Genomic DNA, 27,432 nt, shown 5'->3' with positions numbered 1-27,432 from the left:
GGTGTCCAGTACAGCCTGTTCTTGTAGCTGGTTGAGAGACATATAGTCTATACTGGCAGCTAGCTTTTGCTCCAGGTTTTGGCCAGTCTGGTCTGGCTGTATGAAGTTGGACACCATGTCCAGTAGGTGTTCTTGTTCCTGCACCCCTGCACACTTGACTTTTCTTCTGCGAACCCCTCTTCCAGATCAGCCCAGAACTGACCCGCAGTGCTCCCCTCTGATGAGGTAGAAGCACTGTGCAGCCCTTCAAGAGGTGCTGCTGTGGGTTTGCCATAGAGCCCACTGTGACCCGACTCCATCTCCCGGAGCCTGTCACGTTGGAGTAAATGCTCCACACACCGCTCCATCCGGCTCCAGCGCTCACGGTCGCTGGCCGCCCGCGGCTGCTCAAAGTCGGACTCCTCTGAGTCCACGACTTTGATGGTTTTTTGTCTTGCCTTACCGCCCGGCCGCGGAGTGGATCTGGCCGGTGCGGAGGCGACATCGGGCACAGCTGATCCCATTATAGGTGATTCGTGCCGCTGGCCTCTGCTGGCCCACCAGCTTTGTCGCAGCCCGTTGGTTTCTCCACCTGTAATCAGTATGGGAAAACACAAAAAGACCGCAGCTTTTACCTGCAGGTCCTGGTTTAAATTGTCGCTACGGGGGAACGTCGTTCCACCCCGCCTCCTGCCGTTTTCGACTTGTCAAAGTCGACGGCCCCATTCTGAATAATCTCCCGCCCGGCCGTGGTGTTTTGGCCGGCGCGGGACCAAAAGTCGGCACAGCTGATCCCTTACGGGGCTTGTGCCTTCAGCTGCTGCTGGCTCCCGCAACTTTGCGGTCCTCCCCAGCCAGCTTCACTCGCAGCACTTGTGGACACTATTTTGTCCAGCTTCCCCCCCTGTGGAAAAACAGCGCGGGGACAAACACTACCGCAGAGTAAATCACTTACCTGCAGGTCGCGGTTTCAAACTTACCGCTGCGGGGGAACGCTCCCCCCCGCCTGTCGTTTCGCAAGCGTGAAAGCGATATGACACGCATGCGTCCTGGCGGGGTTCTTCACGTAGTCACTCACGTGACTCCGAAGTAAAATCCATAGTCTTCTATTAGAAACTCTGCAGAGGAAATTCAAAGAGCTTTCATCTCAGCATGCATACTGCTAGTCTAACAGAGAGAGAGAGAGAGAGCTCTCGAATAAGCCTGTGGGCTGAGCCGCAGTATGAGGGACACTAATCTGCAATTGGTGGGTCATATAAGACCATAAGACATAGGAACAGAATTAGGCCCTTCAGCCCAACGAGTCTGCTCTGCCATTCGATCATGGCTGATCTATTTTTACTTCTCAACCCATTCTCTTGCCTTCTCCCCGAAACCTTTGACACCCTTACTCTTCAAGTCATAGAGTGATACATTCTGGAAACAGGCCCTTCGGCCCAACTCGCCCACACAGGCCAACAATGTCCCAGCTACACTAGACCCACCTGCCTGCGTTTGGTCCATATCCCTCCAAACCTGTCCTATCCATGTACCTGTCTAAATGCTTCTTAAATGTTGGGATAGTCCCAGCCTCAACTACCTCCTCTGGCAGCTCTTTTTCATACACCCACCACCCTTTGTATGAAAAAGTTACCCCTCAGATTCCCATTAAATCTTTTCCCCTTCACCTTGAACCTGTGCCCTCTGGTCCTCGATTCACCTACTCTGTGCATCTACTCGATCTATTCCTCTCATGATCTAATATACCTCTATAACATCACCCCTCATCCATTTGTTGTAGGACCGCTATCGAGTTGATAAAATGGTTCAGTTGCCTGACAACGGCTGATGTCTTAGCCATCACAGATCTCCCACTCTCTGAAGAAATTCATCCTAATCGCCATTCTAAAGGTATATCCTCTTATTCTGATGCTCTGCCCTCTGGTCCCAGACTCTCCCATTTGTAGAAACATCCTTTCTCTGCCAGAGTATGTGATTGCTCTGGAAAGGTTGCAGAGTCCATTCATCGGGCTGTTGCCTGGGGATGCAGTAAGTCGTTAGGGAGTTAGATGTGGCCCTTGTGGCTAAAGGGATCAGGGGGTATGGAGAGAAGGCAGGTACAGGATACTGAGTTGGATGATCAGCCATGATCATATTGAATGGCGGTGCTGGCTCGAAGGGCCGAATGGCCTACTCCTGCACCTATTGTCTATTGTCTATCGTGATGGAATGAATAGTTGGAGTCTGGTTTCTTCCCGTGATGCTATTAGGGGCTGGACATGGCTGAGAAAGCTTCTCCTGGACTTCAGCCGTTGGGCCGGGGGTACACGTCAATAGAGGAGGTGGCGTTCATCACTGGTGGCCTTGGTCATCTCTACTCGGCTGGCGACTTCCCGTCTCACATCAGCAGGGGCAATGCCAGCGAGGAGGTGCAGGTTGTTTATGTTGGTGGGCTTCAGGCAGCCAGTGATTGAGCGGCAGGTGTTATTCAACGCTGGGTCTAATTTCTTGGCATGTGATGATCTCTCCCAAACAGGACACGCATACTCCGCAGAGGAGTAGCACAGGGCCAGAGCAGTAGATCTTAATGTGTGTGCTGTGGCTCCCCATTTGGAGTTGGTCAGCTTCCGGAGGATGTTATTTCGGAAGTTAACTTTCAGTTTGGTGTTTTTGACGTGTTCCTTATAGGAGAGAGTGCGATCCAGTGTTACACCGAGGTAGACAGGGTTGGTGCAGTGCCCAAGAGGTGTTCCAGACCATGTGATGTTAAGGGGTCTGTTTGCTTCCCGGTTCCTGAGATGGAACGAGCAGGCTTGGGTCTTCGCAGGGTTTGCGTGTAGGTGGTTGCGCTCGTAGTAGAGGTGTAGCTCATCTAGGGCTGAGGTGAGATTCGCTTCTACAGCTTCAAACGTACTCTCTTGGGATGTTACACAGAGGTCGTCGGCGTAGATGAACCGCTCAGTGTTCTGGTCCATTGGCTGGTCATTGGTGTAGATGTTATATAGTAGTGGAGCCAGCACACTACCTTGAGGCAAGCCATTCCGTTGTCGTCGCCAGCGACTTTGCTTGTTGTTAAGGACAACATAGAAGCGCCTATCTTTCAGGAGGGCTCCGATGAGGTCCGTGAGTGCCAGGTCTTTGGTATTCTCCAAGATCTTTTTTAGGAGGAGGCGGTGGTTCAGTGTCATACGCGGCAGACAGATCAACAAAGACGGCTCCTGTCACCAGTCCTTTCTGGAACCCGTCTTCAGAAGTTGACTTGTTGTGGATTTGCCAGGTCGGAATCCAGCTTGTTGAGGGATGATGGCTGGTTCAGCGACTGGGGCAAACCTGTTGAGGATCAGACGCTCAAACAGCTTGTACTGGTGGCATAGCAGGGAGATTGGGCGGAAGCTCTTTGCATATGCTGGATCTTTACCGGGTTTTAGAAGAGCGATGATTTTGGTTTTCCTCCAGATCTTTGGGATGTTTCTTGTCAGCATGCAGTTGTTCATCAGCTCAAGGACCCACTTCCGTGTCAGAGGTCCAAACTGCTTGATCTCCTCTGTGAAAATATTGTCCAGGCCGATGGCTTTGCCAGTCTTGAGGGCTTTGATGCTGATATTGAGCTCTTCAAGGGAGAACGGCTCAGTCAGTCCGGTGTTTTGGGAGTGCTGAAGTCGGTCTGCCTTTGGGGGGGTTGATGGGCAGGGAAGTCAAGAGGTCCAAATCTATATTTTCCAAAAGTGGCGATTGTATCTATGTACTAGACTAAGTGGGACCCGTTGGGTCCCAGCTTCACACGGGAGGGCTGGTCCCCCAACGCAACATACCACCTCTCCAGCTGTTGAGTTCAGGGTCCATTTCTGTGCGGTACATGTTTTCCAACATTTTCCACCTTCCCACTAAACTGTGTGGATGCAAGCACAAAGCATTGACATTTTCATCAGGGATTGGCAACAACAGGTTCTGCAACACAGAAGGATTACGGATGTGCATTGTTTTAATCAGATAGATTTGCAGTGGGAGGCAGATGGTCACCACGATGAAGGATTTATTGATTAAAGGACTCTCAGGCAACAGAAACAACCACTCATTCCATCACGATAGACAATAGACAATAGGTGCAGGAGTAGGCCATTTGGCCCTTCGAGCCAGCACCGCCATTCAATGTGATCATGGCTGATCATCCACAATCAGTACCCCGTTCCTGCCTTCTCCCCATATCCCCTGACTCCGCTATCTTTAAGAGCTCTATCGAACTCTCTCTTGAAAGCATCCAGAGAATTGGCCTCCTCTGCTTTCTGAGTCAGAGAATTCCACAGATTCACAACTCTCTGTGTGAAAATGTTTTTCCTCATCTCCATCCTAAATGGCTTACCTGTAATTCTTAAACTGTGGCCCCCGGTTCTGGACTCCCCCAACATCGGGAACATGTCTCCTGCCTCCAAGCCCTTAATAATTTATATATTCTACTCACAGTTGAAATCTTCAAGTTCCTAGGAGTAAGTTTAGAAAGTAGGCTTAGTAAGTTCAGCATGTCCCCAACAACTCTCACCAACTTCTACAGATGCATCATAGAAAGCATTTTATCGGGATACATCACGGCACGGTCCATCCAAGACAACAAGAAATCGCAGTGAATTGTGGACGCAGCCCAGACCATCACACAAACCAACCTCCCTTCCATTGACTCCATCTACACCTCACGCTGCCTCGGCAAGGCCAGCAGCATCATCAAGGACCAGTCGCATCCCGGCCACTCCCTCCTCTCCCCTCTCCCATCAGGCAAGAGGTACTGAAGTGTGAAAACGCACACCTCCAGATTCAGGGACAGTTTCTTCCCAGCTGTTATCAGGCAACTGAATGTCAACCAGAGATCGGTCCTGAGCTACTATCTACCACATTGGAGACCCTCGGACTATCTTTAATCAGATTTTACTGCACTTTATCTTGCACTAAACATTATTCATTGTATCCTGTATCTGTACACTGTGAATGGCTCGATTATGAACAAAAGCATTTCACTGTAATTTGGTACATGAGACAATAAACTAACTTGAAAGAACTGTGCTTGCGAGGAACTGCAGATGCTGGTTTACAAAGAAAACTGAACTCGATGGGGCATCTTGGTCCACGTGAACAAGTTGAGCTGGAGGGCCTGTTTCTGTCCTGTATTGCTCCATGACTCTGTTATTTGTAACACGTACAAACGAGGAACTGCGGATGCTGATTTACAAAAAATAATCCACAAAATGCTGGAGTAACTCAGCAGTAGACAAAAATGCTGGAGAAACTCAGCGGGTGAGGCAGCATCTATGGAGCGAAGGAATAGGTGACGTTTCGAGTCAAGACCCTTCTTCAGACTGATGTGGGGGCTTGGGAAGAAGAAAGGAAGAGGCGGAGACAGTGGGCTGTGGGGGAGCTGGGAAGGGAGGGAGCAAGTAAGGACTACCTGAAATTGGAGAAGCCAGTAACTCAGCAGGTCAGGTAGCATCCCTGGGGAACATGGATGAGAGTAATGCCCCTGTCCCACTTAGGAAACCTGAACGGAAACCTCTGGAGACTTTGCGCCCCACCCAAGGTTTCCGTGCGGTTCCCGGAGGTTGCAGGTGGTTGCCGGAGGTTGCAGGTAGTGGAAGCAGGCAGGGAGACTGACAAAAACCTCCGGGAACCTTGGGTGGGGCGCAGAGGTTTCCGTTCAGGTTTCCTAAGTGGGACAGGGGCATTAGATAGAGCTCTAGGGGCTAGTGGAATCAAGGGATATGGGGAGAAGGCAGACACGGGTTATTGATTTAGGATGATCAGCCATGATCACAATGAATGGCGGTGCTGGCTCAAAGGGCCAAATGGCCTCCTGCTGCAACTATTTTCTATGTATCTATGTCTCTATGGATAGGTGATGTTTCAGTTTGGGACCTTTCTTCAGCCTGATTCAACATGGATAGTTGGTGTGTCGGGTCGGGAAGAAGGGTCTCGACCCGAAAGGTCACCCATCCGTCTTCTCCAGAGATGCTCCTGCAGGTTGTTACTTTGAAAGTACTGTCCGGTGTGAAAATAATGGAATGGTCTTATACAATAGTGGGTCTCTGTGGATGAAGGTCTTGTCCCACTCATGATCATTCTGAATGCATTTCCTGACAAATGTCTTTTTATCAATTGACAGACTGAAGGATCATTACCCATAATGATGGATGAAGTCAGAGGAATCAATCAGCATTTACTTTTCCTTTGACTCACGGAATGAGGGCACAATAAAATTGTTCAAGATCTGAAGAAGAAATCTATTTGCACAGATTTCCTTTAAGTCCCCCCCCAAAACCCTTTTCATTTAAGAGTACACCTGAAGTTTAAGTCTGAAGAGGGGTCTCGACCCGAAACGTCGCCCATTCCTTCTCTCCAGAGATGCTGCCTGTCTCGCTGAGTTACTCCTGCATTTTGTGTCCACTGCCGATTTAAACCAGCATCTGCAGTTCTTTCCCACACACCTGAAGTTTACATACACCCAGAAGTGTGTAGAATTATGGGAGGCACAGATAGGGTAGAGAGTCAGAGCCTTTTTCCCAGGGTGGAAACGTCAAAGACTAGAGCAGCAACGTGCATAAACCATATCTGCGGTGGCGCAGCGGTAGAATTGCTGCCTCACAGCGCCTGAGACCCAGGTTCGATCCTGACCACGAGTGCTGGCCGTACGGAGTTTGTACATTCTCCCCGTGAACTGCGTGGGTTTTCTCCCGGGATCTCCGGTTTCCTCCCACACACTCCAAAGACGTACAGGTTTGTAGGTTAATTGGCTTTGGTAAGTTGTAAAATTCCACCTGGTGTGTGTCGGTTAGTGTATGGGGTGATCGGCGGTGGGCACAGACTCGATGGGCTGAAAGGCCTGTTTCCATGTTGTATCTCTAAAGTCTAACATCTATATTCAGCGCTCTGATATATATATATATTTTTGCTTTGGCTCTTGTACTTGCGTTTGGCTCGATTGCATTCATGTATAATATTATCTGATGTAATGGGATAGCACAGAAATGAAAGCTTTTAACTGCATCTCAACAATAATAAACCTCTACCAATACAACGAGAGCTTCAGCAACTGATTGGGATAGACATGAATCCACTGTTGCACACGTGTTGTAGTGCAACAGAAGCACACATGTGCATGGCACTCTTTTCTTAAGAACTGATTTCATTGACTTAAGTTCAGAGGGGAAAGTTTTACTCTGAATATGAGGGGCAACTTTTTCACAAGAGAGGGTGGTACGTATGTGGAACTCTCTGGGTAAAAAGTTTTTTCTCACCTCAGTCTTAAATGACCTCCCCTTTATTCTAAGACTGTGGCCCCTGAGTCGGGATGGAGATGTCTGGGATTTGTGTGCAGTAACAGAGCAAACTCACTCACAAATAGGGCAGAACAATAGTCAATAGACAATAGGTGCAGGAGTAGGCCATTTGGCCCTTCGAGCCAGCACCGCCATTCACTGTGATCATGGCTGATCATCCCCAATCAGTACCCCATTCCTGCCTTCTCCCCATAGTCCCTGACTCTGCTATTTTTAAGAGCCCTATCTAGCTCTCGCTTGAAAGTATCCAGAGAACCGGCCGCCACCACCCTCTGAGGCAGAGAATTCCACAGACTCACCACTCTCTGTGAGAAAAAGTGTTTCCTCATCTCCGTTCCAAATGGCTTACCCCTTATTCTTAAACGGTGGCCCCTGGTTCTGGACTCCCCCAACATCGGGAACAAGTTGCACAGTGGCGCAGCGGTAGAGTTGCTGCCTCGCAGCGCCAGAAAACCAGGTTTGACCCTGACTACGGGTGTTCTCTGTACGGAGTTTTTACGCTCTCCCCTGACCTGCCTGGGTTTTTCCCGGGAAGCTCCGGTTTCCTCCCACACTCCAAAGATGTGCAGGTTGGAAGGTCAATTGGCTTCATATGATTGTAAATTGTTCCTAGTGTGTATGATAGTGCTCGTGTGCGGGGATCGCTGGTTGGCTCGAACTTGGGGGGGCCGAAGGGCCTTTGGGAAAGAAGTCAAGTCAAGTTTATTCGTCACATACACATACGAGATGTGCAGTGAAATGAAAAGTGGCAATGCTCGCGGACTTTGTGCAAAAAACAAACAAACAAACAACCAAACAAACAAACTACAAACAGAATGGAACAGAATCACATATTCATTTACATATTACATATTGTGGGAGGAAGGAAAAAGGAAAAAGAAAAGGGAAAAAACCCCCCAGCAATTTTAAAAAAAGCAGTAGAGTGGTTCAGTAAAGTTAGTCCCTGGTGAGATAGGAGTTTACAGTCCGAATGGCCTCTGGGAACAAACTCCTTCTCATCCTCTCCGTTCTCACCGCATGGCAACGGAGGCGTTTGCCTGACCGTAGCAGCTGGAACAGTATGTTGCAGGGATGGAAGGGGTCTCCCATGATCTTATTGGCTCTGGAGTTGCACCTTCTGATGTATTGGGAGAGGCAAGATCTAGTAGGAACCTGAGAGGCATCTTTTCACTCAGATGGTGGAGAGTATATGGAACAGCTTGCCGGAGGAGGTGGTTGAAGCCGGTACAATAACAACATTTGTTATCGGCCTGGCCTGGCGATGATGTTGCTGTCTTTCGCCGCTGTTCCACCTCTCTGTGCCACAGCAGGCCGCGTCCGACCCACGTGCTCGGCCTTTGGGTCTAATGGAGCCCCAGGCTGCCCCAGCGGCCTACTCCATCAACACCTCCATCCAGACCCAACACCGACCACAAACGCTCCGTCCTTGGACAGGTGCATGGATATGAAAGGTTTGGAGGGATATGGGTCAATTGCAGGCAGGTGAGACAAGCTTAGATCGGGTGTGGGGGGGGGGGGGGGGGGGGGGCACGTTGGTGGGAATGGATGAGTTGGGCAGAAGGACCTGTTTCCATGGTGCGGCTCGATGACTTAAAATTTCTTGTGCATGTACTGTTTCCCAAATGTCATTGTAGCGAGTCCAAACTTCATGATCAAACGGTTACTTTATTAGCAAGATAAGTTTAACAAACATGTGCGTTTGGGACTCTCTAACATCGGAGTCATTGCTGCTGCTATTGCTGAGCGAGGGAGTTGATTTAAGCTCAGCTACTTGTTGACTAACGATCTCTCGGTAAGACCTGCTGATGTGGCAGGACACTCCCCTTAACCCATGACGTCACGTGACAGTCCTTGTAACTACTGACGAGGGTTCGACAGTGAGTGGTCTGACCACCGGGTGATGCCACAGGAACCCCGCCTCCCCCTCCCCCTCCCCCCCCCCCCAGAACCGGAGGAAGGAAAACGAACAGGCCGACGAAACGTGGCAGCCAAAACACGTAAACCCACAGGCGAGAAGGGATAGGGCGCGTTCACCTTCTACCGGAAGGCGCGCAAGCATGGTCGAGGGTGGCCATGGTGGAGGGTGGTCCTGCAACGGGGCGTGGGCCCCCGGGTTATCCAGTTGTTCTTTCATTGTGATGATGGTGAGCTCTCAATGTGAATATGTTCTCTTTTCTCTCCAGAGCAATTATGTGGCCTGCATGACAGCCATTCTCAGTCAGATGGAAGTCTCGCATTACGTCAACTACATCAACACCTTCCAGACGCGGCGGGACCTCATGGTAAGTGACGCCGACTGATTTGCTTCTATTATTTACATCTGGATGTGATTTTACTCTATCTACGACCCATGTCAATCCATTGCAAAATGGCATGAGCAGGATTCACCTGCTGTTTGATATAGGGTTGCCAACTTTCTCACTCACAAATAAGGGACGATAGGTCAAAATACGGAACAAATTCCCCACGGCAATTCATCGACTGACTCGGCCGTGGCTGGGTGAATGATGAGTTGGCCCCGGGTGCTGGACTGTACACAAAGCCCAGCCGGTGAGGCAGCTGAGGAGTTTTGGCCCGACACCCCATCCAACTCACGAACCGATGATCGGCCCATGAGAAGGTGGTGGTGTCGGTAAGCGAAGGTCCGAAGGTCGGACAGCTGGCCGGGCTGCTGACCGATGGGGCCACGGGCGATGCGCTGCTGCTGCTGCTGCTGCTGCTGCTGCTGTACTCCATGGGCTGCACTACGTCGGGACGGGTGAGGCAGGGGGTCAGGCGTGGCGCTCCAACCCGACAGTCCCCTCGACCCGAGTAGTAGCGGTCAAATACGGGACAAGGGCGTTCCCGTACGGGACAAACCAATTTAAGTCAAGAGTGAAGAGAGTTTATTGTCATGTGTCCCAGATAGGACAATGATATTCTTGCTTGCTGCAGCACAACAGAATATGTAAACATAATACAGAACAGGAGAGAAAGGTTCAGTGTGTCTATATAGCATAGACCATGTATATACACAATAAATAAATGGATAAAGTGCAATATGTTGTTACAGTTCAGAGTCTGTTTGTTGGTGAGTTTAATAGCCTGATGGCTGTGGGGAAGTAGCTGTTATTTCATAGCAAAAGGATTTGAGTATAGGAGCAGGGAGGTTCTACTGCAGTTGTACAGGGTTTTGATGAGACCACACCTGGAGTATTGCGTACAGTTTTAGTCTCCAAATCTGAGGAAGGACATTATTGCCATAGCGGGAGTGCAGAGAAGGTTCACCAGACTGATTCCTGGTATGTCAGGACTGCCTTATGAAGAAAGACTGGATAGACTTGGTTTATACTCTCTAGAATTTAGGAGCTGTAGAGGGGATCTTATAGGAACTTACAAAATTCTTAAGGGGTTGGCCAGGCTAGATGCAGGAAGATTGTTCCCGATGTTGGGGAAGTCCAGGACAAGGGGTCACAGCTTAAGGATAAGGGGGAAATCCTTTAAAACCGAGATGAGAAAAACTTTTTTCACACAGAGAGTGGTGAATCTCTGGAACTCTCTGCCACAGAGGGTAGTTGAGGCCAGTTCATTGGCTATATTCAAGAGGAAGTTAGATGTGGCCCTTGTGGCTAAGGGGATCAGAGGGTATGGAGAGAAGGCAGGTACGGGATACTGAGTTGGATGATCAGCCATGATCATATTGAATGGCGGTGCAGGCTCGAAGGGCCGAATGGCCTACACCTGCACCAATTGTCTATGTTTCTATGTTTCTATGTTCCTGAACCTGGATGTAACAGATTTCAGGCTCCTGTACCTTCTACTTGATGGCAGCAGAGAGATGAGTGTGTGGCCAGGATGGTGTGGGTCCTTGATGGCAGCATTTTTGAGGCAGCGTCTACGATAGATCCCTTCGACGGTGGGGAGGTCAGAGCCGATGATGGACTGGGCAGTGGTCACAACTTTCTGCAGTCTTTTCCTCTCCTGGACGTTCAAGTTGCCGAACCAAGCCACGATGCAACCAGTCAGCATGCTCTCTACTGTGCACCTGTAGAAGTTCGAGAGAGTCCTCCTTGACATACCGAATCTCCGTAATCTTCTCAGGAAGTAGAGGCGCTGATGAGCTTTCTTTATAATTGCATCAGTGTGCTGGGACCAGGAAAGATCTTCGGAAATATGCACGCCCAGGAATTTGAAGTTCTTGACCCTTTCAACCACTGTCCCGTTGATGTAAACGGGATTGTGGGTCCTCATCCTACCCCTTTCAAAGTCCACAATCAGTTCCTTGGTTTTGCTGGTGTTGAGGGCCAGGTTATTGTGCTGGCACCATTTGGTCAGTCGGTCGATCTCACTTCTATACTCTGACTCGTCCCCATCAGTGATACGTCCCACAACAGTTGTGTCATCAGCGAACTTGATGATGGAGTTCGCACTATGTCTGGCTATGCTGTCATGAGTATAGAGTGAGTACAGCAGGGGGGCTGAGCATGCAGCCTTGAGGTGCTCCCAATATACGGGATATCCCTGCTAATACGAGACAGTTGGCAACCTTATGTCTGAACCTCTTCTGTTTGAGAGAACCAGCTACAGATCTTTCAGAATCGAGAGTGTTTTATTGTCATGTGTCCTAGATAGAACAATGGAATTCTTACTTGCAGCAGCTCAACAGAATATGTAAGCATAGTACACTGTAAATATTATAATAAACAAGATTAGTGGGGATTTCTCCGCAGACAATGTCAAGTTTTCAAAAGGAATATAGTTGAGAATTTTGCACTGAAAAATAATGAGCAGTTCTAGTAAATTGAATCATAGAGTCATAGAGTGATACAGTATGGAAACAGGCCCTTCGGCCCAACTTGCCCACACTAGTCAACATGATCCAGCTACACTAGTCCCACCTGCCTGCGCTTGGTCCATATCTATCCAAACCTGTCCTATCTATGTACCTTTCTAACTGTTTCTTAAACATTGGGATAGTCCCTGCCTCAATTATCTCCTCTGGCAGCTCATTACATACATCCACCACCCCTTGTGTGAAAACGCTACCCCTCAGATTCCTTTTAAAATCTATCTCCATTCACTTTAAACCTATGTGGGAGGAACACTCGGAGAAAACCCAGGGAGAACATACAAACTCCGTACAGACAGCACCCGTAGTCAGGATCGAACCAGGGTCTCTGGCGCTGTGAGGCAGCAACATTCATGTACCTGTCTAACTGTTTCTTAAACGTTGGGATAGTCCCGGCCTCAACTACCTTCTCTGGCAGCTCGTTCCATACACCCACCACCTTTAGTGTGAAAAAATATCCAACCATGCAATCTATTATTGATCATCTCTAGGTGTTCCCTGAACTGAATGGTTTGCTAATATATTTCAGAACAATTCTCTGGATCTTCTGGTTATCACCATATTTTCTTGTAGGAACAATAGACCATAGACAATATACAATAGGAGCAGGAGTAGGCCATTCGGCCCTTCGAGCCAGCACTGCCATTCAATGTGATCATGGCTGATCATCCCCAATCAGTACCCGTTCCTGCCTTATCCCCTGACTCCGCTATTTTTAAGAGCCCTATCTAGCTCTCTCTTGAAAGCATCCAGAGAACCTGCCTCCACCGCCCTCTGAAGCAGAGAATTCCACAGACTCACCACTCTCTGTGAGAAAAAGTGTTTCCTCGTCTCCGTTCTAAATGGCTTACTCCTTATTCTTAAACTGTGGCCCCTGGTTCTGGACTCCCCCAACATCGGGAACATGTTTCCTGCCTCTAGCGTGTCCAAGCCATTGACAATCTTATATGTTTCAATGAGAAACCCTCTCATCCTTCTAAACTCCAGAGTGTACAAGCCCAGCTGCTCCATTCTCTCAGCATATGACTATCCCGCCATCCCGGGAATTAACCTTGTAAACCTACGCTGCACTCCCTCAATAGCAAGAATGTCCTTCCTCAAATTAGGCTCAACCTCAAACACATAGGAATATTTTCTTCACTGAATGACATTATGGTTTTAAGCGACAGTGTAGTTATTTTGTAGCTGGCTTTACTTGTGTAAGCTTCCTACGGCAGATTTTTTGGAAGTAAAATTGACAGATGTTGTGATGGTATTTGAATGTATCTCCATATTAATAGTCTGGAGATTAGTCAGGGCGGCACTGTGGCGCAGCAGGTAAAGCTGCTGTCTGACAGCGGACTGGTTCGTTCCTGACCTGCTCCTGGTCACTGCAAGTGTTCTGCATGTTGTTCCAGTTTACAATACAATACTATAACACTTTATTAATCAAGTATGTTTTGCAACATACGAGGAATTTCATTTGCCAAGTCAGTCATACAAATAAAAAAGCAACAAGACACACAAAATACATTTTAACACAAACATCCACCACAGTGACTCCTCCACATTCCTCACTGTAATGGAAGGCGGAAAAAAAAGGTTCAATCTCTTCCCGTCTTTGTTCTCCCACGGTCGGGGGCCTTGAGCCGTCCATTGACGGGTGATCTTGGCTCCCGTAGCCAGTGGTCGAGCCCTCGTCGTCGGGGCGAACGAGCTCCTGCATCGGGGGGGGGGAATCTCAGCACCCCCTTCGCCGGCGATCGGACCCCGGGTCAGGGCTGGTCGGAACCTTCTGCGTCGTTGGAGCTCCCGGCATCTACGGTTTCTACCCGAGACTGCGAGCTCTCGATGGTAAAATCTGCAGGATTGTTCAAGCGATCCCAGGCAAGGTATTGGCCCCGATGGTAAAAGTTTTTGGTCCCCGCGGTGGGGCTCAAAGCCAGTCCTGAGCGAGGCCGCCAGCACCACGACGTTAGGCCGCAGAGCGACCGGAGATACGATCCGGAAAACAATCGCATCTCCGGCAGGGAAAGAGATTGGAAAAAAAAGTTTCCCCCGACTCCCTCCCTGGGTCAGTTCACAAGTTCACAAGTTGTAGGAGTAGAATTAGGCCATTCGGCCCATCAAGCCCACTCCGCCATTCAATCATGGCTGATCTCTGCCTCCTAATCCCATTTTCCTGCCTTCTCCCCTTAACCCTTGACACCCGCTCTAATCAAGAACTTGTCTATCCCTGCCTTAAAAATATCCACTGACTTGGCCTCCACAGCCCTGTGTGGCAATGAGTTCCACAGATTCACCACCCTCTGACTAAAGAAGTTCCTCCTCACCTCCTTTCTAAAAGAGCGCCCTTTAATTCTGAGGCTGTGCCCTCAAGTCCTAGACTCTCCCACCAGTGGGAACATCCTCTCCAGCATCCACTCTGTCAATGCCTATATCAGGTGTCGAAGAAGGGTCTCGACCTGAAACGTCACCTATTCCTTTTCTCCAGTCATGCTACCCTGACCTGCTGAGTTACTCCAGATTTTTGTGTCTGTCTTCGGTTTAAACCAATTCCTTCCCACACAAGGTTTAGAGGGATACGGGCCAAACGCGGGCAGGATGGACTAGCGTATCTGGAGCGTCTTGGTTGGCATGGGCAAGTTGGGCCGAAGGGCCTGTTTCCGTGCTGCATGGCTGTGACTCTGTTTGAATGAACTGACCTCTATCTCAGATACAATGTTGAAGACTTCCTCAATCACTATGACCCCATTACAGACTGTGGATTACAGCTTTTAAATGCATTTTTCCTGTGTTTAGTTTATTGAGCTGACAACACAAATCAGCTTAGCCATCAAATACTTTGCAGATTACATTTCTGAAATTGCAGCCTATGTGATAAAGGATTCTGGGCCATTTCACTGCCTAGGATAATCTTCTTTAAACTGGCCACTGAGAAATATAAAATGCATTGATGGTTCATGTTCCATTTGTACATCCCAAATTTACTGGGCTCATTCAACTGAGCCAGAATTCATATGTGAGCGCATATTGGTGGGAGGTCACTGTGGCGCAGCGGTAGAGTTGCTGCCTTACAGCGAATGCAGCGCCGGAGACCCAGGTTCGATCCCGACTACGGGTGCTGTCTGACAATAGACAATAGATGCAGGAGTAGGCCATTCGGCCCTTCGAGCCAGCACCATTCAATGTGATCATGGCTGATCATCCACAATCAGTACCCCGTTCCTGCCTTCTCCCCATATCCCCTGACTCCATTATATTTAAGATCTCTATCTAGCTCTCTCTTGAAAGCATCCAAAGAACTGAATTCTCTGATGCAGAGAATTCCACAGACTCACCACTCTCTGTGAGAAAAAAGTGTTTCCTCGTCTCCGTTCTAAATGGCTTACTTCTTATTCTTAAACTGTGGCCCCTGGTTCTGGACTCCCCCAACATCGGGAACATGTTTCCTGCCTCTAGTGTGTCCAAGCCATTAACAATCCTATATGTTTCAATGAGATACCCTATCATCCTTCTAAACTCCAGAGTGTACAAGCCCAGCTGCTCCATTCTCTCAGCATATGACAGTCCCGCCATCCCGGGAGTTAACCTTGTAAACCTACGCTGCACTCCCTCAATAGCAATAAAGTCCTTCCTCAAATTGGGGGAGACCGCATTTAGAGTATTGTGTTCAGTACCAGGCACCGAGTTATAGGAAAGATGCTGTCAAGATGGATATGGTGCAGAGAAGATTTACCAGGATTTAGCCAGGACGTCTAGGACCAGAGGCCAGAGCCTCAGAACAAAAGGACATTCCTTTAGAAGGGCGATGAGGTGGAATTCCTTTAGCTCGAGGGTGATGAGTCTGTGGAATTCATTGTCACAGTCACTGTGGAGGCCAAGTCATCTGATATTTTTTAAAGCAGAGATTGACAGGTTCTTGATTAGTACGGGTGTCAAGGGGAGAAGGCAGGAGAATGGGGTTGTGAGATAGAGACAGATAGGCCATGATTGAACGTCAGCGTAGACTCGATGGCCGAATGGCCTAATTCTACTCCTATCACGTATTAACTTGTCTGGTACGTGCTGGGGTGGTGGCGGAGGGAGATTCAATAGGGCGGTGGAGGCCGGTTCTCTGGATGCTTTCAAGAGAGAGCTAGATAGGGCTCTTGAAAATAGCAAAGTCAGGGGATATAGGGGGAAGGCAGGAACGGGGTACTATAATAACCATATAACCATATAACAATTACAGCACGGAAACAGGCCATCTCGACCCTTCTAGTCCGTGCCGAACACGTATTCTCCCCTGGTCCCATATACCTGCACTCAGACCATAACCCTCCATTCCTTTCCCATCCATATAACTATCCAATTTATTTTTAAATGATAAAAACGAACCTGCCTCCACCACCTTCACTGGAAGCTCATTCCACACAGCTACCACTCTCTGAGTAAAGAAGTTCCCCCTCATGTTACCCCTAAACTTCAGTCTCTTAATTCTCAAGTCATGTCCCCTTGTTTGAATCTTCCCTACTCTCAGTGGGAAAAGCTTTTCCACGTCAACTCTGTCTATCCCTCTCATCATTTTAAAGACCTCTATCAAGTCCCCCCTTAACCTTCTGCGCTCCAAAGAATAAAGCCCTAACTTGTTCAACCTTTCTCTGTAACTTAGTTGCTGAAACCCAGGCAACATTCTAGTAAATCTCCTCTGTACTCTCTCTATTTTGTTGACTAAATTGGTACTGATTGGGGATGATCAGCCATGATCACATTGAATGGCGGTGCTGGCTCGCAGGGCCAAATGGCCTACTCCTGCACCTATTGTCTATTGTCTAATAGTGGCATTTAAGAGTTTTTAAGATAGGAATGCAGAAAATTGAGGGATATGGATCACATGCAATCAGATAAGAGTCATTCATCTTGGCATTATGTTCAGCACGGTGAATGTGGGCCGAAGGGCCTTTTCCTGTTCTACGTCTCGTTCCATGTAGTGGAATATATTAGTGCTGGTTGAGACTTTCATCAGCTGCCACCAGTAATTGCACGAGTTACTAAAGCAGATTGAATTGAATGGCGGTATTAGAGCAGCATGTCTTCGGGAAAATGTTAAACATTTACACTTGAAAACCAACACGCGAGCCAATATGACAGATGATCCATCTGTGACAGAGAGCTTGCTTTGGATTTACTCAAATTAGGAAATTAAATGTGAACACTCTGCTGGAATGATTTTGACGAACAACATCGGCGAACTCTCACATCACTTCACGATCTGATGCAAGCTGTTCTCCCAAATGTCACTCCACGCTCTTTGCATTACCAATGGTTGCATAAAAGAGCAGTTTTAGCAACATAAAATGACAAAGTGTAGGCCTTCTACAAGTCAGTAATCCACCTCCTTTCAAAGTTTCCTAGACAACCTGCGCAATTATAAATTCATGAGTTCAGAAGTTATAGGAGTAGAATTAAGCCTTTATGCTAATCCCTACTCTTTGTTTCCTGTCTGCCAACCAATTTTCTATCCATGTCAGCACTCTACCCCCAATACCATATGCTCTAATTTTGCCCACTAATCTCCTATGTGGGACCTTATCAAATACTTTTTGAAAGTCCAGGTGCACTACATCCACTGGCCATTCCTCGTCCATTTTCTCAGTTACATTCTCAAAAAATTCCTGAAGTTCAAGTTCAAGAGAGTTTATTGTCATGTGTCCCTGATAGGACAATGAAATTCTTGCTTTGCTTCAGCACAACAGAACATAGTAGGCATTGACTACAAAACAGATCAGTGTGTCCATATACTATAATATAAATATATACACACATGAATAGATAAAATGATAAAGTGCAAATAACAGATAATTGGTTATTAATAATCAGAGTTTTGACTGAGCCAGGTTTAATAGCCTAATGGCTGTGGGGAATTAGCTATTCCTGAACCTAGTTGTTGCAGTCTTCAGCCTCCTGAAGACTGCAACAAGATTAGTCTGTGCAAAGTACTATTGATAGATTTTGAATATTGATATTGCAGAAGGGTCTTGACCCGAAACGGCACCTATTCCTTCGCTCCATAGATGCTGCCTCACCCGCTGAGTTTCTCCAGCATTTTTGTCTACTTACTATTAATACAGAGTCATTACATATCATAAGAAGTACTTTAATTAGAATACATACAGGGACCATCGAAATGAGTACTGTAGGCTCCGGTTTGTAAGTTCAACTAACTAACATGGCTGCCCACATTCCACCAGGTGATAGTGTGGAAACCTGACATGGATTATGGAAGGTAGACAAAAATGCTGGAGAAACTCAGCGGGTGCAGCAGCATCTATGGAGCGAAGGAAATAGGTGACGTTTCGGGCCAAAACCCTTCTTCAGACTGGATCAGGTCAGCAGCAAAACCAGACATGGATCAAAACCAGTCATAGGAGTAGAATTAAGCATTCGATCCAATTTGTGATCCCAGCTACAAAGACAGATGTGTACAGCAATTCGTTCTTCCCCCGCACAATTAAAGCATGGAATAATCTCCACCCAACTATAGTTACCCAACCAGATGCAACTACATTTAAAGTAGCTCTTTCTTCCCAATAACCCTTTCTGGCTTAAGCCCTCCCTTCACCACCTCCAATTTAAATTCCAGTTGGAATATTTTGGAGGACCAAGAAACCAAGAACCAAGAAAACCAAGAAGCCTCCAACAGGTCTACTCCGCCATTGAATCATGGCTGATCTATCTCTCCCTCTCAACCCCATTCTCCTGCCTTCTCCCCATAACCCACGACGCCCATACAAATCAAGAGCATATCGATCTACAAAATGTTAAAAAAGTCGTGGATGTCACCCAGTCCACCTAAGAGTCCAGACCTCCCCACCATCGATTCCATCTCCACTTCACACGTCCTTGGGAAAGCAGCCAACAAGGGGCATTCCCTCTCTCTCTATCCCTCCCCCACCCAAGTTGCACCAGCTTTTCGTTTTCACCCAATAAACAGCTAACAATGGCCTGTTCCCTTTATCATCGTTACTTCTTTGCATATCTTTTATTCATATCTTTTATCTTTTGTTCTTTATATCTCTGCATCACCGTCTATATCTCTTGTTTCCCTTACCCCTGACCAGTCTGAAGAAGGGTCTCGACCCCAAACGCCACCCATTCCTTCTCTCCAGAGATGCTGCCTGTCCCACTGAGTTACTCCAGCTTTTTGTGTCTATTTTTGGTTTAAAGCAGCATCTGCCGTTCCTTCCTGCACACTAGGTCTGTGTTATCCAACTTTCTCATCCTCTCCCTACACACTGGGAGCCAAATAACCTGCAAACCCGCGCGTCTTTGGGATGTGGGGGAAGCCGGAGCACCCGGAAGAAACCCATGCGGTCACAGGGAGAACATGCAAACTCCACACAGACAGCACCCGAGGTCAGGATCGAACCCGGGTCTCTGTCAGCCATGCCGCCATATATTTCCCCCAATAGAACTGTGATTGGCCTCTGTAAATTGGTGGGGGTGGGTAAGAAAGTGGGATAACATAGAACTCGTGCGAACGGTTTATCAATGGGCTGAAGGGCCTGTTTCTATGTATCTTTGAACTAAACTAAAGTATTGCATTTGAGAAAGCTCGCACTTTCTCATTGGGCCAAATGGCCTCCTTCAAATACAAACCAAATCGAAATTATTGTCAGAAAGCATAGAAACAGACCCTTCGGCCCAACTTATCCCTGCTGACCAAGATGCCCCATCACTGCCAGTCCCACCTGCCTGCATTTGACCCATATCCCTCTAAGCCTTTTACATCCATGTACAGTACCTGTCCAAGTACAAGTTTAATTCCCGGGATGGGGGGACTGTCATATGCTGAGAGAATGGAGCAGCTGAGCTTGTACACTCTGGAGTTTAGAAGGATGAGACGGGATCTCATTGAAACATATAAGATTGTTAAGGGCTTGGACACACTAGAGGCAGGAAACATGTTCCCAATGTTGGGAGAGTCCAGAACCAGGGGCCACAGTTTAAGAATAAGGGGTAAGTCATTTAGAACGGAGACGAGAAAACACTTTTTCTCACAGTGAGCGGTGAGTCTGTGGAATTCTCTGCCTCAGAGGGCGGTGGAGACAGGTTCTCTGGATGCTTTCTAGAGAGAGCTAGATAGGGCTCTTAAAAATATGGGGAGAAGGCAGGAACGGGGTACTGATTGTGGATGATCAACCATGATCACATTGAATGGCAGTGCTGGATCGGATCCGAATGGCACGTATTGTCTATAGTCTATTGTCCAAGTATCTTTTAAACGCTGTTTAGTGTAGTTTTAGTTTAGTTTCTTTATTAACTACCTCCTCTGCCAGCTCGTTCCATATACCCACCTCCCTCTGTGTAAAAAAGTTGCCCCTCAGGTTCCTATTAAACCTTTCCCCCTCTCACCTTACACCTTTTCACGTTCTTAAAAATTGGATGCTTATCTAAAGGGCTTCTTTCACTCTGCGAAAGGTCCAACAACAGCACTTTTGAGTAATGACCTTCGAACACAATTTAGAGTTACAATAATAGTCTATCTTCTGCTGTTGACATATGTGTCAACACAATAACTCGTTGAACTCTCCTTCCGAGATCCAGTTCTATTGAATTCAATAACGTAGAATTTTCAAATGGGAGCTCAAGGTGATGATGCCACTATGTTAAGTATTCAGTGCATAAGACAAAATCAAAGGCAGTTCCTCCCTTGGAATGTTTTTTATTGATGGAGACCTCTTCAACCTAACATAAAAAGGATCAATCTCCCCCTTCAGAATTACAAGATAAAGTTGAGTTAAGACAGAATCAAGAGTGTTTAATTGTTACCCTCACCACAAGCAGGTCATGAGTTATAGGAGCAGAATTAGGCCATTCGCACCATCTCCGCCATTCAATCACGGCTGATCTATCTTTCAAGTCTCAACCCCATTCTCCTGCCTTCTCCCCATAACCCCCGTTTCAGTTTGAGGATTGAAACACGAAACTCCATCTATTCATGTTCTCTCCAGAGATGCTGCCTGACCCGCTGAGTTACTCCAGCCTGCGTGACTTTTTTTGTGAACTGGCACCTGCAGTTCCTTGTTTCTACGGTTTATCCCGAATGTTCTTCAATCTTTACAAAAACCAGGCTCATTCCTGATGCTATAATTGAATCTGCCTAATTTTAGGATTGACGCCAGGAATCGCTAAATAAATAATCCTCATATTTTGTTCGAGTAGTTTACAACCCAACGGTATGAATGTTGAATGCTCTAGAACACCTGGGGGACATGGTGATTAGATTAACGTCATCATGTTCAACATGGGCAATGTGGGCTGAAGGGCCTGTTCTTATGCTGTACTGCTCTATGTTTAGACTTTAGACCGTGGTGATACAGCGGGGAAATAGCCCCATCGCCCACCGAGTCCGTGCCGACCAGCGATCACCCCGTACAGTAACACTACCCGACGCACACTAGGGACAGTTTACAATTTTGCCCGAGCCAAGCAACCTACAAACCCGTATGTCTTTGGAGTGTGGGATTAAACTGGAAATCCTGGAGAAAACCCAGGCGTTCACGGGGAGAATGTAGAATCTCCGTACAGACAGCACCCGTAGTCAGGATCGAACCCTGGCTCTGGCGCTAAGATGGAGCAACTCTACTGCTGCGTCACCGTGCCGGCCCCCACTGTGCCGTGCCCGCTCGGCGGCGGTGGAGCCTCGGTGGCGGTGGAGCCTCGGTGGCGGCGGTGGAGCCTCGGTGGCGTTAGAGGTTCGGTGGCGGTGGGGTCTCGGTGGTGGTGGAGCCTCGCTGGTGGTGGAGCTTCGGTGGTGGTGGAGCCTCGCTGGAGAAGGAGCCTCGGCGGCGGTGGGGTCTCGGTGGCGGCAGTATGGCCTCACGGCAGAGGCTTGGAAGCCTCCACTGTTGATGAGGGCACGGAAGATCCACCATGAGGGGCAGAGGGGGAAGAACAATGGAGGATCCACCTCCAGCGTAAATTCCATTTGGAATATTTTGGAGGACCAGGAAGCCAAGAAACCAAGGGGGGGGGGGGGGGGGGGGGGGGGTGGTGGTGAACAATGTAGGACCCGGCGTGGGGATACTTTGTAACTTTGTCAGTGCCCTTTATGTGGTGACTATTAGCATACCTTGGGCACGCAGGCAGAGAATCTCACTGTGACTCAATTTTAAAGTGCTCCACTCCACTATGTCCCAACACCAGCCGGCAGCCAGTGAATCATACAGCACCTAAAGTAGAGACAAAATGCTGGAAGACTGAAGAAGGGTATTGACCCGGAACGTCACCCATTCCTTCTCTCCAGAGATGCTGCCTGTCTCTCTGAGTTACTCCAGCATTTTGTGTCTTATCTTCGGTGTAAACCAGCATCCGCAATTCTTTCCTACACATTTAGAATATACGCCAGCTTCACTCTTAAGGGCCTGTCCCACAGGTGATTTTTTTCGGCGACTGTCACAATCGTAGCAGGTTGCCGAAAATGCGGCGACTGGACCCCCGCTACGACATTGTGTACGTCAAGCTACAACAACCTACCACCTAGTCGAAGTCAAGCTACGGCAAGCTACCGACAACCGGCGACCCAATAGGACGTCCACCTACGACCACACTTACGACAACCTACGACCACACAGGTGACAACCTAAGACAACCAAAGTCAACCTACGTCCACAAGCTACGACAAGCAACGACCCTGTCGGCGACAACTGAAGACAATTCAGTCGCCGGTACCTGTCGCCGGTTGACGTAGATTGACATAGGTAGTCGCCAATGGAATTCACCAAAGTCAGCACTGGCGACAACCTACGACAGCACCTACGACAGGAGAAGACAAGCTACGTCAAGCCCACAGTTGCTGAAAGGTTTTGAACATTTCAAAATCCAGCGGCGACCAGAAAAAACATTACGACTCTTTAGGTCAAGTCAAGTTACATTTATTTATATAGCACATTTAAAAAACAACTCTCGTTGGCCAAAGTGCTTTACATTTGTTATAAGAATAGTATAAACATACAAACTACATACATATATACATATAGCCCTCGCTCAGTGGACGTCAGGAAAGGCTTGGGAGTATAGATACGTTTTTAGTCTTGACTTAAAGGAGTTGATGGAGGGGGCAGTTCTGATGGGAAGAGGGATGCTGTTCCACAGTCTAGGAGCTGCAACCGCAAAGGCACGGTCACCCCTGCCTAGACCGCGGGATGTTCAGCAAACCCATGTCGGCCGATCTGAGGGACCTGGAGGTGGAGTGGTGGGTGAGCAGACTTTTGATGTAGGTGGGGGCAAGCCCATTGAGGGCTTTGTAGACATAAAGGAGGGATCTTGAAATGTATACGGAACTGCACAGGGAGCCAGTGGAGAGAGGCCAGGATCGGGGTGATGAGGTCCCTTTTTCGGGTGCCCGTCAGGAGTCTCGCTGCGGCGTTTTGGACCAGTTGCAGGCGGGACAGGGAAGATTGGCTGATGCCAGTGTAAAGGGAGTTGCAGTAATCTAGGCGGGAGGAGATAAATGTGTGGATGATCTTTTCGAGGTCATCAAACTGGAGGAATGGTTTTATTTTAGCTATCGTCCGAAGCTGGAAGAAGCTAGCTTTTACCACGGCATTGACTTGTTTGTCAAATTTCGGTGCCGAGTCAAATATCACGCCAAGGTTTTTGACGTGAGGTTTGAGTAGTGGGGTAAGGCTTCCAAGGCTGCCTGCTATCATTTTGATTGAGTCCGAGGGGCCGAGAAGGATGACCTCAGACTTACTCTCATTTAGTTGGAGGAAGTTCTGGGCCATCCAGCAATTTATATCCTCGAGGCAGCGGGTAAGGTTGAGCAGATTTGATTGGTTTTTGGGCTTCAGGGGGAGATAGGTGACATGAGGAGACTACTCACGACCATACAGGCATCACTCCGGCAACCAGGTAGCGACAGCCTATAGTCACCGAAAACATTGCCTAAGTGATAAGGAGCTTTACTCCTTTTTACATTATTCAAGCCACTCAGTGGGATTGTTATCCCATGCCTCTCTCCCCTCATGCATATGATCCAAGTACTAACAAGGTCGGTGAATCTGCAATCTGATACCTTAGCAATACAAACAAAACCACCTCATTAGTGAGTTATTTCTGCCCTGAAGACACAATAATCCTTCCTCGATGGTACAAGAAAATCTTTTTTTCCTCTATAATTAACGTCTCATTAAGAAAATAACACTCCCAGTAATTGCGTATAATAAAGCTGCGTCTTCCTACTGTTTTTATTTTCAGATTATTACAAACTCGGAAAAATACCTGTTCTCCCATTTCATCTTAAAATAGACACGGTGCTGGAGTGTGTTAAGGGCCTGTCCCACTTAGGCTCCATTTACGCGTTGAACAGGTACTTTGGATCTGTCTTCACTAAGGAGGACACAAACAATCTTCCTGATGTACTAGTGGCCAGAGGATCTGGGGTGACGGAGGAACTGTAGGAAATCCACATTAGGCAGGAAATGGTGTTGGATAGACTGATGGGACTGAAAGCTGATAAATCCCCAGTGCCTGATGGTCTGCATCCCAGGGTACTTAAGGAAGTGGCTCCAGAAATCGTGGATGCATTGGTGATAATTTTCCAATGTTCTATAGATTCAGGATCAGTTCCTGTGGATTGGAGGGTAGCTAATGTGATCCCACTTTTTAAGAAAGGCGGGAGAGAAAAAATAGGGAATTATAGACCAGTTAGCCTGACATCGGTGGTGGGGAAGATGCTGGAGTCAATTATAAAAGATGAGATAGCCGCACATTTGGATAGCAGTAACGGGATCGGTCTGAGCCAGCATGGATTTACAAAGGGGAAATCATGCTTGATTAATCTTCTGGAATTTTTTGAAGATGTAACTAGGAAAATGGACAAGGGAGAGCCAGTGGATGTAGTGTATCTAGACTTTCAGAAAGAATTTGATAAGGTCCCACATAGGAGATTATTGGGAAAAATTAGGGCACATGGTATTGGGGGTAGAGTGCTGACATGGATAGAGAAGTAGTTGGCAGACAGGAAACAAAGAGTAGGGATTAACGGGTCCCTTTCAGAATGGCAGGCAGTGACTAGTGGGGTACCGCAAGTGTGGGACCGCAGCTATTTACAATATACATCAATGATTTAGATGAAGGGATTCAAAGTAACATTAGCAAATTTGCAGATGACACAAAGCTGGGTGGCAGTGTGAACTGTTAGAAGGATGCTTTGAGGATGCAGGGTGACTTGGACAGGTTGGGTGAGTGGGCAGATGCATGGCAGATGCAGTTTAATGTGGAGAAATGTGAGGTTATCCACTTTGGTAGCAAAACAGGAAGGCAGATTACTATCTAAATGGCGTCAAGTTTGAAAAGGGAAGTACAACGGGATCTGGGGTTCCTTGTACATCAGTCTATGAAAGTAAGCATGCAGGTACAGGCAGGCAGTGAAAGCAAGCAAATGGTATGTTCGGCCTTTATAACAAGAGGAGTTGGGGTATAGGAGCAAAGAGTCCTTCTGCAGTTGTATAGGGCCCTAATGAACCGCACCTGGAGTATTGTGTGCAGTTTTGGTCCTTAATTTGAGGAAGGACATTCTTGCTATTGAGGGATGCAGCGTAGGTTTACAAGGTTAATTCCCGGGCGGCAGGGCTGCCATACGCTGAGAGAATGGAGCAGCTGGGCTTGTACACTCTGGAGGTTAGAAGGATTTATGCCAGTCATTGAAAGTGGCATGCAGGTGCAGCAGGCAGTGAAGAAAGCGAATGGTATGTTAGCTTTCATAGCAAAAGGATTTGAGTATAGGAGCAGGGAGGTTCTACTGCAGTTGTACAGGGTCTTGGTGAGACCACACCTGGAGTATTGCGTACAGTTTTGGTCTCCAAATCTGAGGAAGGACATTATTGCCATAGAGGGAGTGCAGAGAAGGTTCACCAGACTGATTCCTGGGATGTCAGGACTGTCTTATGAAGAAAGACTGGATAGACTTGGTTTATACTCTCTAGATTTAGGAGATTGAGAGGGGATCTTATAGAAACTTACAAAATTCTTAAGGGGTTGGACAGGCTAGATGCAGGAAGATTGCTCCCGATGTTGGGGAAGTCCAGGACAAGGGGTCACAGCTTAAGGATAAGGGGGAAATCCTTTAAAACCGAGATGAGAATACATTTTTTCACACAGAGAGGGGTGAAACTGGAACTCTCTGCCACAGAGGGTAGTCGAGGCCAGTTCATTGGCTATATTTAAGAGGAAGTTAGATGTGGCCCTTGTGGCTAAGGGGATCAGAGGGTATGGAGAGAAGGCAGGTACTGGATACTGAGTTGGATGATCAGCCATGATCATATTGAATGGCGGTGCAGGCTCGAAGGGCCGAATGGCCTACTCCTGCACCTAATTTCTATGTTTCTATGTTTCTAATGATGAGAGGGGATCTTATTGAAACATATAAGATTATTAAGGGTTTGGACATGCTTTATGAATAAGGAGTAAGCCATTTAGAACGGAGACGAGGAAACACTTTTTCTCACAGAGAGTGGTGAGTCTGTGGAATTCTCTGCCTCAGAAGGCGGTGGAGGCCGGTTCTCTGGATACTTTCAAAAGAGAGCTAGATAGGGCTCTTAAAGATAGCGGAGTCAGGGGATATGGGGAGAAGGCAGGAACGGGGAACTGATTGGGGATGATCAGCCATGATCACATTGAATGGCGGTGCAGGCTCGAAGGGCCGAATGGCCTACTCCTGCACCTATTGCCTATTGTCTAATCCAATTTCGATTGCCATTAATTTGACGAGTATGATTTGAAGGTAAAGCGTAACGCACTCACGATACACATAAGACAGCAAAGATGAATCTCCCGGACGTCGTTTCTTGATTAATTAGTCGTTTATTGAAATAATACAAAACAAAGAAATAACTCATAACTTTCCGTTCTTAATAGCTGATCCATTCACGTCATATAGAAACATAGAAAATAGGTGCAGGTGCAGGCCATTCGGCCCTTCGAGCCAGCACCGCCATTCACTGTAATCATGGCTGATCATCCCCAATCAGTACCCCGTTCCTGCCTTCTCCCCATATCCCTTGATTCCGTTAGCCTTAAGAGCTAAATCTACCACTCTTGAAACCATCCAGTGAATTGGCCTGCACTGCCTTCTGTGGCAGAGAATTCCACAACTTCTCTGGCAGAAAAAGCTTTTCCTCTTGACCTAAGTCCTAACTGGCTTACCCCTTATTCTTAAACTGTGACCCCGGGTTCTGGACTCCCCCAACATTGGGAATATTGACAAGCAGCCAAGGGACCCGAAACCTGAAACGTTGCCCATATTTTTTTACCCCAGCACTTTGTGCCTATATTTGACAGCCACAAGCATGGGGCTGTTTC

At 47.7% G+C, this 27,432-nt stretch overlaps 1 protein-coding gene across 1 annotated transcript in view; it reads left to right on the top strand.

Moving 5' to 3' along the window:
- Nucleotides 1-27,432, top strand: part of LOC116987847 (dedicator of cytokinesis protein 2-like) — a 1,012,655-nt gene that overhangs the window by 732,233 nt on the left and 252,990 nt on the right. The window contains exons 28-29 of the mRNA XM_033044139.1: nucleotides 9,461-9,563; nucleotides 17,071-17,101. Of these exons, the coding sequence (XP_032900030.1) occupies nucleotides 9,461-9,563; nucleotides 17,071-17,101 (134 nt within the window). The remainder of the gene's footprint in view (nucleotides 1-9,460; nucleotides 9,564-17,070; nucleotides 17,102-27,432) is intronic.

This window comes from Amblyraja radiata, chromosome 1 (genome assembly GCF_010909765.2).
Source record: "Amblyraja radiata isolate CabotCenter1 chromosome 1, sAmbRad1.1.pri, whole genome shotgun sequence".
Lineage (NCBI taxonomy): Eukaryota > Metazoa > Chordata > Chondrichthyes > Rajiformes > Rajidae > Amblyraja > Amblyraja radiata.
Note: the sequence above shows the minus strand (reverse complement) of the source record. Positions and strands in the feature narration are given on the sequence as shown.